General features: G+C 48.6%; 2 protein-coding genes, 1 non-coding gene and 1 pseudogene across 3 annotated transcripts; all 4 read right to left on the bottom strand.

Moving 5' to 3' along the window:
• Window positions 1–403: 403 nt before the first annotated feature.
• Window positions 404–1,665, bottom strand: LOC136506563 (transcription factor HY5-like). Its single transcript, XM_066501476.1, has 4 exons — window positions 1,345–1,665; window positions 1,137–1,214; window positions 866–931; window positions 404–754 (listed from the first exon to the last, which is right to left on the bottom strand). Exons 1-4 carry the CDS (start codon window positions 1,663–1,665, stop codon window positions 659–661), a joined length of 561 nt encoding a protein of 186 aa, XP_066357573.1. The 3' UTR covers window positions 404–658.
• A 7,333-nt stretch (window positions 1,666–8,998) lies between these two features.
• LOC136509361 (protein S40-7-like) lies at window positions 8,999–9,867 on the bottom strand. The gene has a single exon (XM_066504180.1). The coding sequence runs from the start codon at window positions 9,723–9,725 to the stop codon at window positions 9,222–9,224; it is 504 nt and encodes a 167-aa protein (XP_066360277.1). The 5' UTR covers window positions 9,726–9,867; the 3' UTR covers window positions 8,999–9,221.
• Window positions 9,868–12,381: 2,514 nt separating this feature from the next.
• Window positions 12,382–12,455, bottom strand: TRNAE-UUC (transfer RNA glutamic acid (anticodon UUC)). The gene has a single exon. It is a non-coding gene; the product is annotated as a tRNA-Glu (tRNA).
• A 755-nt stretch (window positions 12,456–13,210) lies between these two features.
• On the bottom strand, window positions 13,211–16,745 carry LOC136509059 (ribonuclease H2 subunit A-like; annotated as a pseudogene).
• Window positions 16,746–17,254: the final 509 nt, after the last annotated feature.

The raw sequence follows: 17,254 nt of genomic DNA, 5'->3' as shown, positions 1-17,254 counted from the left end.
TACTAATACTTATTTAGTTCCATAAATATTATTTTTTGAAAAACTCAATCAAATTGGTTACTTCTAAAGAGTGAGCTGTGCATTCAAGAGCAAGGAACTGAGCCACTGAGGAAATACGTCTTTGCCAATGGCCACACAACACAAACGCTTGCGTTGCGATACAGGTCGTCATTGCCACTTTAGGGCTTATTTAGATGCACATATATTTAAATCAGTCCATATATATGGGAGTAAATTGAGGTGGAGCTTAATTTAGTTTCCATCCTGCACATATATTTAAATCAATCCATATATATTGGAGTAAATTGAGGTGGAACTTAAAGTTTCCACCCAGTCCACCCCAAACACATCTACGGAGTACATTCAAACAACCTTAACTGCGTAAAAAAAGGCAGTGCTCACAATGGACAAACAGCCATGGTCATCCATACAGATGTCAGAGCAAGGCACAGCCGAAACAGTTCCCAACTAGGCTAGGTGTACGATGCTAGTACGACCCAGTGAAGGGCGGTCATGTGGCTAGCTTGCAAGTGAACAACTGGAGAGTGGAAGTGCTTTTTCTTTTGGAACATGCTAGGCCCCTGTTTGTTTGGCCTAACAACGACACTATATTAAGCCGTGGGAGCGTTTACAATGAGGAGATCTGTCCATTCTATGCTTAGAATAGCGAAAGCGAGAGGTGGTGTGCCTGCGCTTTCAGATGCTCGTTCGTCTCTTTCAGTGAAAGATACTCCTCCATCACCACGTCCTTCTCCTGCATATATTTTATAAACACAGAATTTTATACGTACGCCCATACCATACCAATCCGTTGGTACACGAAAGGTACTAGACGTACACACAGATATGATACAGCAAGGCTCACCTTTTTCATGGTCTCGTTCTGTGACGACAAGTCTGCAACTTTCCTTGCCAGTTCATCTCGAATCGCCTAGAAACAAATAGCAAAGCAGGAAGCTTGAATTTCAGCAAGGGATCGGAGTAGCTTTATTGTTCTTGCATACACATTAGTGCGTGAGAAAAATCGTCCAGATCGTGTACGTAGCAGCTAGACTGAATTGTGAACTCTGCAGAAGCTAGCTAGCACAGCACTGGATCATGCATGCATGGAGCGTGGAGATGGATATGGACATCACCTGACGGCGGAGGATGGTCTGCCGCGCCGACTCCCGGTTGGCGAGCACACGCCGCAGCCGCTTCTCCTCCTTCTCCGCCTGAAATTGGAATCAATTGTTGCACCCAGATGATCGACGACCCATCAGACAGACGGCCGGGCACATACAATCGCACAACTAAAACTAACGGCTAGGAGGACTAGTCGCCGGGCGCCGACTAGCTAGTTACCTCGGTGAGCATGTGCCGTGGCCTGGGCCCGTGATGAGCAGCACCGGGCGCGGCGGAGGGCGCCGGCGGGCGGCCGGCGCTGGAGCTGCTGGAGCAGGACGGCGATTGCTGGACCCCGACCCTGCCGAGCTGGAGGCTCAGCCTCGTGCTCGCCATCTCCTCGTCGTCGGTCATCTCCTCGGCCGTGTGCAGCCGCGCCCGCGCCTGCACGACGCTACTGCCTGCAGCCATGTCAGCGAGCGCCAGGGCCGCGCCGAGCTCGACGTCGGGCGTGATGCCCCGCCGGCATTGCCGCTGCCCGTCGCCGCCGCCGTCGGACATGGGATCCTACTAGCATCAGAAGAAGGGCACGGTCGGTGGGTGTGATGGTGCCAGTCGTGTACGGCGGCGGGAGGGGTCGCGGTCGCGGTCGCGGTCGCGCTCATCAGATATATACGAGTACTCCTACTCCTCCCTCCGGGGCGCGCGGCGTCTGGCTGGCCCGTGCCGCGCCGCCACGTCGCGGGCGCCACAGGACGTGGCCGGGGCGGGTACGCGTGGACGGAGAGGATCAGAGGACACGTGGGGTGCCTAGCTCTGCCTCCTCGTGCGCGTATGCAGGGAGCAGGGCTGCAGGCGCAGGCGGTCCACCACCGAGACCCAGAAGGATGAGGAGGGCATGGGATCGCGGTGGTGGGCGCCCACATGTCAGCGGCCCGAAGAGCTGCCTCGTGTGGACCGGATGGCCCAGGGTGGCCTTCTGGGCCTGGAAAGCTAACCCAAGTGGCTCCCGAATCTGCGTGCGTAGTTACGGCCTAGTCCGACTGCGTTGGCTGATAGCGTTACTAAGTGACACGTCCGTCCCTTGCCGCCGTTGTGCCCGCGCAGTCGGCCGTTCGGCGAGAGGATAAGCCTAGCGAGGGACACAGAGGTTCCTTTCCATCCTTTTTGTGATAATGCTCAGTGTCCGTCCGTCCGGAACCACCCCCTCCCCCTGCTTAAAAAAAAAAAATCAAATTTTCCCACTTTACGCTCGTCTTTCCATTCCGCCCTCGTCCATCTTGCAGTCGTCCGCCTGCCCCGCTCCGCCGCGTCGCCATTCCCATCCCCTACAGCGCCTCCATCTCGCACCGTCGCCGGCTGGGCCTAGGCCAGGCACAAGCGTATAGCTGGCCGCTGTCAAGCCGCGTCACCATTCTCGGTCGCCGGATGGCCACCGGCCGTTCCCCCGCTTTGCGCTGCATCGTACGGAAGAAAGGTGAATATGTATGTTGCAAGCCTTATGTTTCAAGTGTTTCAGATATTTCATAGCTTTTTTTTGCAAATGTTTCATATGGATGTTGCAAAAAGTAGATTAGGATGTTGCAATGGTTGTACACGTACGTTACAAGCTTATGTTCCCAATGTTTCATCTGTTTTTCCAGACGTATGTTGCAAGTGTGTTTATCTGAATATTGCATATGTTTCACATGTATGTTGCAAGTGTGTTATCTGGATATTGCGTATGTTTTACAATGGATTTTTATGTGTTTTTGGGTGTTTTGCAAGTATTTCAGACGCATGTTTCAAATGTTTCATCTGTCTCGAGACGTATGTTGCCAGTGTTGCATTTGGATGTTTTAAAGTAGATCAGGTGTTGTACATGTTGCAATGGCGTCGGTAGCTGGTGGACAGCGACCTACCGCAAGCCTTCGGCTCCTACCTCACGCGACGCGCATCGCCCTCTCCTCTCCTCTCCTCTCCCTCCCCTTCCTTCCTTTCCCTCCAGCTCGCCTCGACGTTGGCGTTGGAGCAGGGGTCGTTGAGGGTGCTACGTTCGAGCGCAGGCGCTGCGTGGGATGTGATGCGGGGCACGGGGAGTGTGGGATGCGATGCGGGCACAGGCGCGGGAGCAGAGTCAGGGCGAGTCCTACGGCTGTACATCCGGACGCTAGCCCTTCCATGCCTCGAGCTCTCAAGACTCACCTCCTCTTTCAGTTACTAGTATTTAAATACCCATGTTTATGTTTTTTTGTTTGGCAAAATTTTGCCAAACTCCGATTTTGCAATTTTACGCTTTTATTATTGGTTGTTACAAATTTTTAGAGCTTCCACCACACATGTTTGGTTGTGCAATCAGTTAAGGCCAGTTTCAGTGGTAGTTTTATTTTCATTTAATAGCTGTCACACAAACACTTTTGATGATGTGACAATACTTTTAGAAAGGAGAGAAGAAAATGAGTTTCATGAATGAAACTCTCTTGACACAATTACCAACTCTCTATTTGTCATAATATTAAATGTCTATAAAACCTTAGAATGGAACTTTTCGTTAAGGGTGGGTACTTTATCCATGTTTCATTCCATTCTATAATCTTTATGTATGGTAATATTGAAAACAATGTCATCAAACTTTCCACAGAGACTGGCCTTGCATATCTTGTGTTACGAGTGTTCTAGGTGTATTTAAAAACAGAGACAAATATATATTTTTGTAGGCCCATCAAATATCACGGTTCGAAGGCCGCAAGGATAAGAAGATCTGCAATGGCTAGCTCCTCGTCACCGTAGCGTGAGGTTGGTCGCGCGGGGCAGCGGAATGACTTTATAAGTTGGGTTGTTTTTTACTAACTTTAGCCACCAAAGTTAGTTAAGTGGTAACAAAGCATGGCTACCAACTACCGTTGCAAATTGGCATACAACTAAATAGAGATTAACTAAAATTGGTCAAATAAAAGTACCAAATTTCAGACTGGCTACCTCGAACACATTTTGACGTAAAGTAAATATAGGCGCTAAAATTTGGATTTCTAAAACGTAGCTAGGGATGCAAGTTTTTCTCTCTGGGTGATTGGGCACCCGTTTTTCAAAAAAAAAAAAAAGATTGGGCACCCAAAGCTTCTCCAATTGAATTCATATAAATTGCAAACCAAGAACGGGATAGAAATGAAATACTCTTCCCATCCTAAAATGAAAGTCGTTCTAGATTTGGCCTAAGTCAGATTATCTAATTCGATCAAATTTATATAAAATTGGTGCCCATATTTATGAAGTAAGTACCAATAGATTTATTAGGAAAAAAATATTTTTCTCACTATGCCTACCATCTTACCTTAGTTACGTATTGAGGGGTTGTTGGGTTAGAGGCCTGCCAAGCAGCTCGCTAGCTCCCAGCCCAAACAGCAATCTCAAGTTCTCAACCTAGGCCTTCAAAATTGGATGTCTGGGCCAGGAGTAAGCGTGATACCTAGAGATGAAAAGGCAACATCAAATTAATGGTTGCCCATGGCTACTAAAATCTTGGAAGATAAACTGTAACTTACATCCAATACGAAAGTCTCCACAGAACGAGATGTCATAGGAAAATAATCAAAACTCTGAGAAAAGGCCACTCCTTGTAGTGTGATGATAAAAAACCTGAGGTACATAAATTTGCTACATGCCATCGGACATCGGTGACCATCTACATAAGGGACTCAGATTAATTGTGTTTCAAGTTCTTCTGAGATATCATTTACAAATTTGAGAGCATACCTCACTGCTTGAATGTACACCAACAGCTTCAAGATCTTTGCATGATGGATGCAAGTTCAGCGTGACTGTAGCAAACAGGGCTACAACACTCAATGTAAGGGGGGCCTTCTTCACTTTCAATGCTTCCCCATTTGAGAGTTGTACGTGCTGGCTACTTCCAAAGTGAAAACTGGATAGATTTTGACCTCTGCTCTTTATTACTTACAGCTTATTGCAAATGAACAACGATAAGTAGGTTACCTAAGAGCATTTCTAGGCTACTAAACAGACTACATATCCTATATTTGAATAGTGGAGATAAAAAAAATATATACTCCTGCAGGCCATCTAAATTTATTGGGCAATGAATTTCTCCTCGCACTACCTACGTCTGTTCCACCAACAAATCTGCCACCCTGTTTTCCTCCCACCCGCCTCTCTCCCCCTCCCCTTCGTCGAGCGCTGTCTTTCCGGCGGCGTCGCCCCGAGCAGGAGCCTCGCCGGCCCCTTCCGCCGCAGCCGTCGTGGTCCACGAGTCCGGCGAGGCCGGATCCGGTCGCCACCGTCTCTCTCCGGCGCGGCCTTGCACCGGCGCTGCGGCCTGGTCCGGAGCGGCGGCCCCTGCCTCCGGTGTTGCTACCCTGCCCCCGGCGCGCGGCCCCCTGCCTCCGGCACGCGGCCTGGTCCCGGCGCGGCGGCTGCTGCCTCCGGCTCGCGGCCTAGTCCCGGCGCGGTGGCCCCTGCCTCCAGCGCTGCGGCCCTGCTCCCGGCGCGCGGCCTGCCCGGCGCTCAGCCTCCTCCCAGACGCGCGGTGTGCTCCAGCGAGAAGAACATCGGAGATGACACGTGGGACCTACGTGTCATTCTGTACCAGGATTAGATTGGGTAGCCTGATTTAGGTTGTACCGCCGGAGTTGGAAGGAAAATATGGGAAAATGGGTGGCTACCCAAATACAGAAATAGGTCGTATGTTTTAGATAGCACTACCGAAGATACTCTTAAGGCCAGATATCTTCAAACAAGCTATCTCACAGCAATAACTGCGCTAGGATTCCAAAGCTAAGGAATTGGAAAGAAGGCATATGAGCACATCTCCTTTAATCAAGACCAACTATGAGATAACCAAGGAACCAAGGCCAACTATGAGATAACCAAGGAAGTCTGCAATTCTGCACTTCCATGCGATAAAATTGAGCATGGGAATTTGTACTTCCCAGTGATTTAGCCGGAGTAAGTGTGAGTTCTTCAATCTGCGGTGGTACCTCGCATTTTGATTTGGAGCATTCAAAAGTTCAAGTGTCTTCAAGTTACTGCCCAAGTTTGAGTGGTTCCCTTTGGAATGCAGACACTCTTTTATTTTCTACTCTTTTCTGTAAAAAATAAACTGATTTTGTAAGGTTTCCATATGATTTCGTTGAAATTCCTCCGTTCTAAAAGAGCCCTAAACCTAAATTGGAAAAAGGATGTGCTCAATAACACATCGTCTTCTTTGAACTAACGTATGCAGTATACTGTGCGTTCCCATGCTCTCCTGCAAACATTACGACCAACGAGTACGAGCATTACAAGCTTCTCATCCAACCAAATCCGTCCCTTGAAAGTTTGATATCTACAAACTGTGCATGAGTTTGCAAGGAAGTCACATGATATGTAAAAATGAACAATATCTTCCTACTATAGGAAATATTCCTGCAGCAACACAAGATGGCAGGACGTTTCTAACACCTCAGCAGAGGACCACAATCAAGTCTATAGCATGATAGCAACAACTCCGGCAAACAGAAAGATTCCATGACAGGCACACAAATCACAGATCTCACATGAAAGTCTGGGCCAACAAAGAGTGCAGCATTAAGGAATTCCCAGGTGGGCCTCCATTCTTCGCTTCCAAAAGCATTCATTCCGAAATTGATACGAGTGTACAACAAAAGTTCAGTAAATGGAGCTTCACTACAAATACAAAATACATGGGAAAAAAACTTGAAAGCTGAGCAGTTGTGTGCACAACATGAGCCATACACGGCTCAGAATTGCAAGTTTGCAACCACCAAGGTACGGGCGTGTATGGTCATGAAGCAGCATATCTCATGCAGATATTCCCACACATGAAGATGAGATCGTCACATATTGAAACAAAGAAAAAACAACTCTGAAATACACTAGGAAGTTGGAGATCTATGAGATTGCATGAGCAAACCATTTCATTGGGGCCTGGGCCATGGTCCCCCCAAAGTTCCATCACTATACAACATACAGAGCCTTTTAAATTCTGATGATAACAGGATGAAAGCATCCAAGGCTATTATTCTGTACCAAAGAGATGAGCTGGACCAATTCAAATAAAAACTATGAGCTGGACACCCCATATGCTCATCAAATAATTTGAGGTCGTCGTCCCAGTACAGAATGGAAGATACATTGCATATTCAGAACAGTTGGGTTCATAATGTAAAGCCAATAGGGCAAATAAATTGATAAGCATAGTTGCATGACGGGCTTGAATAAAGGGAGATTAACAGTGGACCAAATCTTGCAAAGGTATTATGAATGTTTAAGCATAAAGGCAGTGCCACTTTCAGGTCGGCGTCAATTCCATGAACCACCAAAGCATGAGCTTAACATTGCAGTAAAATAATGCATCTAAATGGTGAGTCGCTTTCTGCAATACTGTTCTCGTGATCATGATATCCGAGAACTGAAATGCCCAGTCAAGTATATTCATAAAAGAACATGCAATTGAACCCACTCCAGATAGATTATATATTTGGCAATGCACCCATGAAGGCAGCAAGTGCAAAAAAGCCTGACAACCAAGTATAGATGTTGATTTTAATCTTCAATACTGTTGTTGATTGTATATGCTTATTTCTGTATTCACTAAAGATGGCCATTTTATTTCACTGAATTTCAATAGCATGACTTTGTCATTGTGCTGGAATAGTCTTCTGCTACAGCATGACTTTGTCATTGTGTTGGAATAATTGTCTGCTACAGTGTTGCCCAATAACATAAGATATTATTCAGGAGCCTCAGCACAAGTGAGTCATGCAACACTCAATAATTTGTTGGTGGCAACATGTCATTTTCAGAAATCTAACAAACTCTATTGTACTCACTAGTAAGAATTCTTAAGTCTTAACACAAGCAACTTTTTGTTAATGTACTATCATCATTAAGTGGCATATAAGGTTTTGAAATGTACCAAGCAAACAACTTTATCACACAGGACACAACAGCAAATGCATGTTAGCTGTATCTTGATTGAGATAATCCAAGGACTTTGCACACTTTGAATCTCTGAACAATCCATCACTGCGTTTAAATTATGGGACCATTTCATAAGTAGCACCACAGTTGCTGAGTTGCACAATGGTGGTCCTTGTACCTGAATAAAGGCATTATAGGGCAATGGATGCTGGGGATAAAATGAGGGTATGAACCCTTCTCAATCAACAAACGTTCTTTCACTATCAACTTAATCTTTTTGACCTTGCACCAACTATTGCTGAGGACTACCAATTATTCTTATTCTATGAAATTTTAAGATAAGGATTTTTCTAAAAGAGCTAAATATATCTCCATCAATTCATCACATTTCACCTTGAAGTTATTTATCTATAACCTATATATGAACACTTGACCAATGCTTAACAAATGAAGTCTAAAACAAAGCTAGCAGCCAAATTCACATTCATTTTCAGCTTTTAGTGTGACTACGTTCAACATGAATAAAACTGAATGGAACTAGCTGACATACCACTTAGCACCGCATGGCCAATTTTGATATGCTCTAAAACAGGGGAAGGAAAAAGTTTGCACCTCAAGGTACAAATTACCATTATTCAGCTGAATTTTCAACATCAAAAGCTAGGAATGGAAACAGGTTATAGAAACAGACCTACTTTAATTACAAGGTTATTATCAGAATAAGGGAACTAAACAAAATCCCGTATTGATTAACGAAGCAAATAATGGTGTCCTTCCAAATTCAACAATTTCAGATATTAATGGTCAGTTAAGAAATACAGATATTAAGCTACTAGCGTTTTTGGCATCCATTCAGACATAATTTGCAAGTAACAAGACACGACGAGCATAGAACTGGGCAACATTTATGAGAAACCGCCTCTCTTAGCCCATGTAATCATTAATTTCTTGTAACACACAGCATACGGATTGGAACAAATATAAGGGCCAAAATTTTCATATATATGTGATGGATCAACACGGTAATCATGTCCTCGTTCGTTCACCTCAACTCACCTCATGTTTTCCAACCCCTCTCTCGTCAGGGGAAGGAAGGAAACAAAGTAGCCGGACCACAAACACATCGGGAAACAAAATCGCGAAGGAAAAAAAATGGGCAAAACTTTATCACGAAAGCGACGTGACGACTCGCCTCCGCCTCAGTCGAGGAAGCCAGTGCGGCGAAGGACGGCGTTGCGGACGCGGCGGAGGTCGCGGCCCTTGAGCGTCCTCCCGGCGCCCTCCAGCACCGAGCTGTGCGCGGCCGCGCGGCGCGCGACGATCTCGTGCGGGGGCACCACGGCCTCCCCGGAGTCCTCCGCGCTGCCGCCGGCGTGGGCCCACCTCCCCCTCCGCGCGGGCTCCGACGGTATCCGCACCGGTGCCGACCTCGCCATCGCGGCCGCCGCCGCGGCGGTCTCCGGGACGGGGCGCGCGGCGGATCGGGCGGGGCCCCCGACCCCGACCCCGCCCCCGCCACCGGCCACGGCGCGCTTCTTCTTCTTGCCCTCGTCCTCCGGCAGCGCGGCGAGGAGTCCGAGCCCTACCGCGGACGGGATGGCCGGCCAGAGCACGTCGAGCTCGAGGAGGTCGCCGTCGGCGCCCGTCGCGGTGTGGGTCGGGACCGGGAGGGGTGGGCGGGACGACAGCAGGAGGCGGTCCATCGCGTCTGCTTCTGCTCCGGGGATCACCAGTGCGGCGGATCTCCGGCGATGCGGCGTCGCTCCGGCATGGGAGGTGGAGGCGGGCTGGGCGTGCGCGAGCGAGGGACACGCAACACCGGCGAGGGGAGGCGGGCGCCGTGGCGGACCGGGTGCTTTGGGCTTATAGGGAGGGCAAGTTGTTTTCCGCTGTTTTGCACCTTGGCCCTTTACCTTCTGCGGAATCAAATTCTCGTACCGCGGCTGCTTCGGCCTTTTTGACCAAAACTGTATTGTGGACTGTGGTGGTGCATGGGCTGAAAACGGTTTGGCCCACAGGGTTGTCGGCAAGAGAGGCCCTACGGGACTGCCCAGTGCCCAGCGAGATTTTAAATCTACGGCTATAACGGTTATACTTGTTTGCGAAAGATTTAGCTAAATTTTTTCATGTATAAGTTAGCCCTTAGTTGTCGCTATAACCCGCTATATCCAGCTATAGCCTGTTTTCGGACATAAAAAGCTAAATGGTTTAGCCGGCTATTTAAAACCTGGGTGCCCAGTCAAACAACGGGTCGAAGGAAAGTAGTAGGAGCCCTAACGAATTCAACGAGTCGAGCGGAGCGAAAACAGGAAGAAATCAGTTTAAATTCATGCAAATTATGATATACTAGCATGCTAGTTTGTTTCATTTATCCTAGGGGTAATCGCGTCGTGATGGGCATCTGCTTCAGCAGCAGACGACGCGCCACGTCGCCGCCGACGCCGTCATGGTCGTCGGACCTCCCACCAGAGCTGGCCGGCGTCGTGCTCCGATGGCTGCCGTCGCACGCCGACCGCGTCCGCTTCGCCGCCGTCTGCCGGCACTGGCGCGTCGCAGCGCAGCAGCAGCGCCCGCTGCTCCCGCCGCCGCTGCCGTGGATCAGCTTCAACGACGACCGCTTCCAGAGCCTCTGCGACGGTGAGCAGCACGCCATCAGGCGGTGGGGCCCCGGCTACGCGCTCCGCTGCTACAGCACCTTCGGCGGGTGGATCCTACTCGAGATGGACGACCCGGCGCGCTCGTGCTTCGTCGTGATGAAGCTGCCGTCCCTGCCGTTCCCGCATGAGGAGGAACGGTGCGACGACCCATACGCCCAGTACAGGAACCGCTCCGCGTTCCGCAAAGTCATCTCGGCGGGGCAGCGGGCTTATTGTCGCCGCGCTGTTTAAGCCCAGCATGCGAGAGAACCCCAAGACTGCAGTTGATCGGCGCGTCGTGGGCGCTGCACACTCGCCGCGACGACAGGTCCGACTGCGGCACCGCGGGAAGCTCGCGTTTGAGCTCGCCACCGACGACGACTACAACGCCGGCGGGAGCAGCAGGCCAAGAATAAAGGTGGCCCGCGAGAGGTGCTTGATCCAGCAGGCGCCGCAGAACGAGGAGCCGCAGCAGTCCCTCGCGGCGGCGGCTCAGGGGAACAGAGGCGCACGACGCGGCGGTACCTCTATAAGCTGCTGATGCTCGTGGCATCGTGCAGGAAGACAATGCCGTCTTCGTGAGACCGGTATGGCCGGTGAACGATGAGCCGGTGATGGCGTTCATCGTGTTCCAGGCGGAGCACTCAACAACGACGACGGCGACACGTGTGCGTGGTCGGAGGTGACGTCGACTGGCGCGTTGGAGGACCAGGCGTTGTTCATGACCCGGAGCTGCTCCGTGGCCCTCCGCGCGTCGGGTTACAGGTACGCCGGCGCGGACGTGTGCGTGGGGGCCGCGTGTTCTACCTGGAGGACGGAGGCTCCGCCGGCAACGTCAGGTACCTGATGTACATGGGGTTTGGGCGGAAGTGGAGTCTTCGCGTCTGCGGCGTGTACGACCTGCGGCTGCGGGACCGGACGACGACGGCCGGCCGGGTCCGGCTCTGGGACGGCGGGCGGAGGTTGTGGGCGGAGGAAAGAGGCGGCGGCGGCGATGGTGAACGGACGGAGTTCGTGCCGTTTGAGGTGGCTGTACTTAGGTCGAGGGCCACGTGGTTCTTGCCGCACGCGTGCATCTAGAAATGCAGTGCGATGGAGGTGGGATCAATCCGTGGAACCTTTTGCATTGGCTAGTTGCTCGATGGTTGGAAAAAAAGGTACGTATCTATCATACTTTGGCCAGAAACTGTTTATTTATATGTGCACACCTCCTAGAATCTCAGGTGACTGAAATCGCCACTCCATAGGTTTTCTTCTCCGGTTTGAGGCCGACTCGATCGGGCTGGTGAGGCAGGCGCAGGTGTGCCTGGCGAGGGGAGACCGTGGCATGCGCAGCCGAATTGTGCGGACAAACTATTTTATATATCTTGGCTATCGGGCTTAAACAGGGGGTCACACGAGGATTCATCACTTAAGTAATTGTATCGTGTTTACTAACTCGCCAATGTGCCAGCGTGGGCAGGGTAAAGGTGAATAGAACACTTAAGTAAATGTATCATGTTCACTACGCCAACGTGGAAAAAAAGGGTAAAGGTGATTGTAAAAAAGAAAGAAATCGTGGAAGGAAGAGGCAACGTGAAGGTGAATGGAAAAAAAAGGATAAAGGTGATTTAAAAAGAAAAGAAATCGTGGAAGGAAGAGAGGGCAACGTGAAGGTGAATGGAAAAAATGGGGTAAAGGTTGAATGGGAAAAAAAAACCGTGGAAGGAAGAGGCAAAAATATTTCCATTGCCGGGATTTGAACCCGGGTCGCCTGGGTGAAAGCCAGGTATCCTAACCGGACTAGACGACAATGGAACTATTGTCTAGTGCGTCCACAAAATTTTATTGAAGTATAGAATATTCTTGGTTAAGGCCAATTCCCCTTTCAGACTTGTCCATTATATAAAGCCATCTCATCCTCGGTTCGTGTCTCGCCGTTTCACTCGTGAAGTCTCCAAGATCTTGTTCAAGTAAAGGAACTAGTCAGATCGCATTGGTAGATCTTGTTCCAAACTTCCAAGTAGTTCCATAGAGATGAAAAAAAAGGGCATACCCTAAAGCCTCTTGATGCCATGTTCTCCAGATCCAATCAGCTCAGTCATCTCGGCACTACAGGCTACACAATGCATAAACACGAACTCGCCGTCTTCCAATGAGGGTCTCCAGGTCTGTATATGTTTAGATCAATAAACGTACAGGTCGCAGCATCGCAGTAATTAGAATCTGGGAGGAAAATTACACAGAATCTTTTGGTAACATTCCTGAGATATGCCAATCGTTATCTGATTTCTGGCATAGGAAAATCTTGGTGTTCTTTCTGCATTTGACTTCCAAAGCAACGTGTGTGCTCATCAGGTGATGATTGCAGCCAGTTAACACCGCAAGGCAAGCCTCTTGATCTGTTTCCTTGCACACAAGACACAGATCACGTGTGCAGGACTCGCCACAGTTTGACCTGAATAAACGCCTGTCAATGTTGCAACAAAACAGCAAAGCAATTTTAGCAAATAAACTTGCAGTAGCATCCAGTAACTGCTGCAGCAAAGGCAGAGGTAGCAATTGGGGGAAAACATCATCTTCCATTCCAATCTCAACAAATAATTTCTACCAGTTTCGAATCAGATATCAAATCCGGCTCCGTAACCATACACTCTAGTTTCTATTACAAATATAGCACTACCAAATTAGCACACGTCACTGGAACTTCCTGACCAACTCAAGTTTGCGAGCCTGGAAGAATTTGCAACGGCCTTTTCCGCTAGATTCGATCTCCTCAGTCTTCCTTTTGAAACCAGTAAACCCTAGGCTCGAAAGCTTGACTTGTCGCTTGGTGCTTCCATTGTCAGTCCCATCTTCATCAACTTCATCAGACTCCCTTCGTATCATTACCATGTGGCAAAAACATAATAGCAATCAGAATCATGTTTTGCAGTTCACAAAACACACTAACGAAATTTGTTCGCAAATGGGCAAAGGTTGAAAATTTGAACACACCAAGTAACCTCAACTGCATCCTTGAAGAAGGGCATACAAGTTTCCCAACTAAAACGAACCAAAGTTGGGAAGCCAAATACTGGATGCTTGTGATCTTCTAACCATTGCTTAGTATCAGGGTCTGCACCATTAATTTGGATGTTCTTTAATGAGACAGTGATATGATTACAGTTTGATAAAATCATTTACAATAAGGAATCAGTTACCTCCTGGATATCCTGATCCAGTTTTCATGTGCAGACTCAGAGCTGTTTCATCAAACACCCAGTTTCGCAAGGCTCTGTCCCTAGTGACCCGCAGTTGCACATCACAACTTTACAACTACGCAAGCCTATAAGAAAGTACCCTACACAAGGAAATTTGATTCGAGAAATTACCTTTGCAACTATACTTGCTCCACTAACAACAGGGTAAAGGCTATCAGCTTTTTTGGCAACCACAAATTTGATTCCTGGAAACTTTTCTGTCAGCTTGATTCTATACTTTTCAGGATCTCCCACTGTATCTATATATACCTTTTCAAGAAGGAATATAATTACTAAAAAATGTGGTGAATAAAATAATCTTATAAGGATAGCCGCACAAGAAATCCTTTTGAATTCAAGAATATATGCTCTTACTTCTGCCAGTAGAACTCCCATGTCAAGCACTTTTCTAACAAGGCTCATGGCAGAGTTATGTGATATTTCATTCAGATTGACTTTTGACCTGAAACAATGGGTTATCAATGAAGATAACAAGGCCAAGTTTGAAGTTCAATAGGTACAAAGGCCAGACATACTTTTTTCACGTTTTAGCAGACAGATCCTTTGGGCATATGACATCCACTTCCCACCCAATAGAGTTATTGACCTTTAAACTTTCAAATAGCTCCTCTCTTTGTTCCTCCTTCAAGGTCTTTGAATCTGTTTCAGAAGACAAGATCAATAGGCTATGCTAATTGTCAATGTGCTACTAGAATCTGTTTCAGAAGACAAGATCAATAGGAAATGCGTATGTTGCGTTGGATTTGCGGTCATACAAGAAGGGATCGAGTTCGGAACGATGATATACGTGATAGATTAGGGGTAGCACCAATTGAAGAAAAGCTTGTCCAACACCGGTTGAGATGGTTTGGACATGTCCAACGAAGACCTCCAGAGGCACCGGTGCGTAGTGGAATCCTAAACCAGAATAGTAACGTGAAGAGAGGCAGAGGAAGACCGAAGTTGACTTGGGTAGAGGCAATAAAAGGAGACTTGAAAGGATGGAATATACCCAAAGATTTAGCCTTAGATAGGAGTGCTTGGAAGACAGCTATTCACGTGCCTGAACCTCGATTGCTTCTGCTGGGTTTCAACTCTAGCCTACCCCAACTTGTTTGGGACTTAAAGGCTTTGTTGTTGTTGTTGTTGTTGTTGTACTCTTGAACTTTTCCGTGGCCCATGGAAAGTAACAGCTTCACCCAACTCTGCAGCTGAAATATCATAAGATAGTAAGCCTAATAACTACCGAAGTACCAAGACAGATTCAAGATTTACCACTCCAAAGGTTGAATTCATGCAAATGTCAGTATGCCACAGATATACAGGAGATGTGTCAATACTCAACTCTAAGATGTCAGAAGCTGACGGTTTTAACAAACTTTGAAAAAGAAGGGTTTAGTAGTTTGCTACAAGATTAATGTACATGGAAGCACCTGCAATTCATGAGTTCATTGAAAGGGACTAGAGAGGAGAATATTTTGCAGACAAGGGAAACAAGAGGAGGATTGCAATTAGCAGCAACTAATATGGTTGCACAAAGCTCCTGCCTTTGGGTCTGCAAAAAAAATTGTGATGTACCAAGAATAGCATGTTCAATGTTCCTACTTCCTACTCATGTGGCTTTCTTTATTAATAAAAGTTCTTCAAGAATGACTTAAATTTGACTATGTTTGCACAAATTTTTTGAATAAGATGAGTGATCAAACATGAGGTCAAAAAAGTCAAACGAATTATAATTTGATACGGAGGGAGTATGATAGCTTCTATCATGCCAAATCATTAATCGACCAAAGTGCTTAACTACTGCCAGCATCCACTTAATGAATGAGGTCGCAAATGAACCAATCAAAGATTATAAAAAAAAGGGGCGTACCCAGTGCAGAGAGCTCCCGCTCTGTGCGGGGTCTGGGGAAGGGTGTCAGTGGCAAGCCTTACCCTCGCCTGTGCAATGCGAGGAGACCGCGACTCGAACCCGGGACCTTCCGGTCACAGGTGGTAAGACTCTACCGCTTGCACCAGGCCCGCCCTTCCCCAATCGAAGATTATGTTATAACTTTGAAGCTACCTGATTTATCTCTCTGATACAGGCTCACAGTCACAGAACCTGAGAATATTGACCTGTGCATCGTGAAATAAAGTAAAACTAAAATTACATATACATTTCTGTATTCTGAGCAGATAAAGAAGATGTGAGTGAAGAAGACCTGCGAATTTGAGACTGGCAAGAGTGTTATTGTAAGAGCGCGCGCAGTACATACATCCATGCACCATAGGACCTGCACGAGCAGTAACAGGAAGTGAGTTTGGGAAAGACTCCATTTCTGCTCAAAACCTGAAAATCAGCGTCCTGCTCATGACAATTTGCTGGGGAATGCGTTGAAACCAACTAGAATTTCAGGCAACATTGCACATTTCCATGAGTGTTCAACCTATTTCACTTTGGCCTACTGAATATTTGTGCAGTAAAACTCAAAAAGATTTGAAGCAACATGCAACATTGCATATCAACCGGTCAGAAGAGTTTACCAAGGACAGGGCCACGGCCAGCCTCATCGATCCCCATGAGGCAGGGCTCCTTGGTAGCCCACTCCGGCACCGGTGCCGCCATTTCCACTGCGTTAGGGCAAAGCAGAGAGAGGGGAAGTAGATTGTAGGTCGCTGCTGCCGGGTTAGGGATGAAGCAGGGAGGAAAGGAAGTAGGAACGCACTCACCTTGCTGCGAACGGGCGGGACGTGAGTGTGGCGGCGGCGGCGCGCGTCGCTGCTGACTCGCCGCTTGGGTGGCGAGAAGGTGTAGCGGGGTTGCGCGCCTGCGGTGCGGGGCTCACCGTCGGGCGTCGGCGGCGTCCTCTCCGGGGCTCGCTCCAAAAAACTTGCAGCGCTTCTGCCTCGGGCCGGGCCAACCAGGCCGGTAAGAACAGGAAGTGTTAGCCCATCAAGGGCCCATGTACCGGTAAGAATGCATCGGTGAATGCCACGGCCCACGGAGAAGAGGAAGGAGATCTGACTTCTAGTCGGTGTCGCCGGAGACAAACGCCGTCGATCGGTGACAACGGCGGCGCGTGACTTGACCAATTAAGTCGCTGTCCAAGCCCGGCCGCGTCGACACCAACGAGAGGTGGGACGCGCACAAGATTCAGACCAACCATGCGCCCCATGCCCCGGACGGCGACGGCAACAACAGCAGTAGTCCCGGCCGCGCGCCGTCGTGCGAGAGGGGGTGGACCAGCAAGAAGAATGCGACGGCGTCGTCCTCGTCGAGCAGCAGCGGAAGTAGCTCGGCGAGCCGGGCGTCGTTGGGCAAGAAGTGGGGCCGCCCTGCTGCCACTGCCAGGTGCCAGCCGTGCATCGTCCGCCGGCGAGCGCTGGGACGCG

This window comes from Miscanthus floridulus, chromosome 15, assembly GCF_019320115.1.
Source record: "Miscanthus floridulus cultivar M001 chromosome 15, ASM1932011v1, whole genome shotgun sequence".
Lineage (NCBI taxonomy): Eukaryota > Viridiplantae > Streptophyta > Magnoliopsida > Poales > Poaceae > Miscanthus > Miscanthus floridulus.
This window is presented reverse-complemented; position numbering and strand designations above follow the sequence as displayed.

Excerpts from the sequence above, each read along its gene's own strand:
- LOC136509361 (XM_066504180.1), bottom strand. The coding sequence starts at position 9,725 with ATGGACCGCCTCCTGCTGTCGTCCCGCCCACCCCTCCCGGTCCCGACC.
- LOC136506563 (XM_066501476.1), bottom strand. The coding sequence starts at position 1,665 with ATGTCCGACGGCGGCGGCGACGGGCAGCGGCAATGCCGGCGGGGCATC. Across the intron at positions 932-1,136 it reads AGACCATCCTCCGCCGTCAG|GCGATTCGAGATGAACTGGC; the intron begins GTGATGTCCATA and ends ATTTGTTTCTAG. Across the intron at positions 755-865 it reads AGAACGAGACCATGAAAAAG|GAGAAGGACGTGGTGATGGA; the intron begins GTGAGCCTTGCT and ends AAATATATGCAG.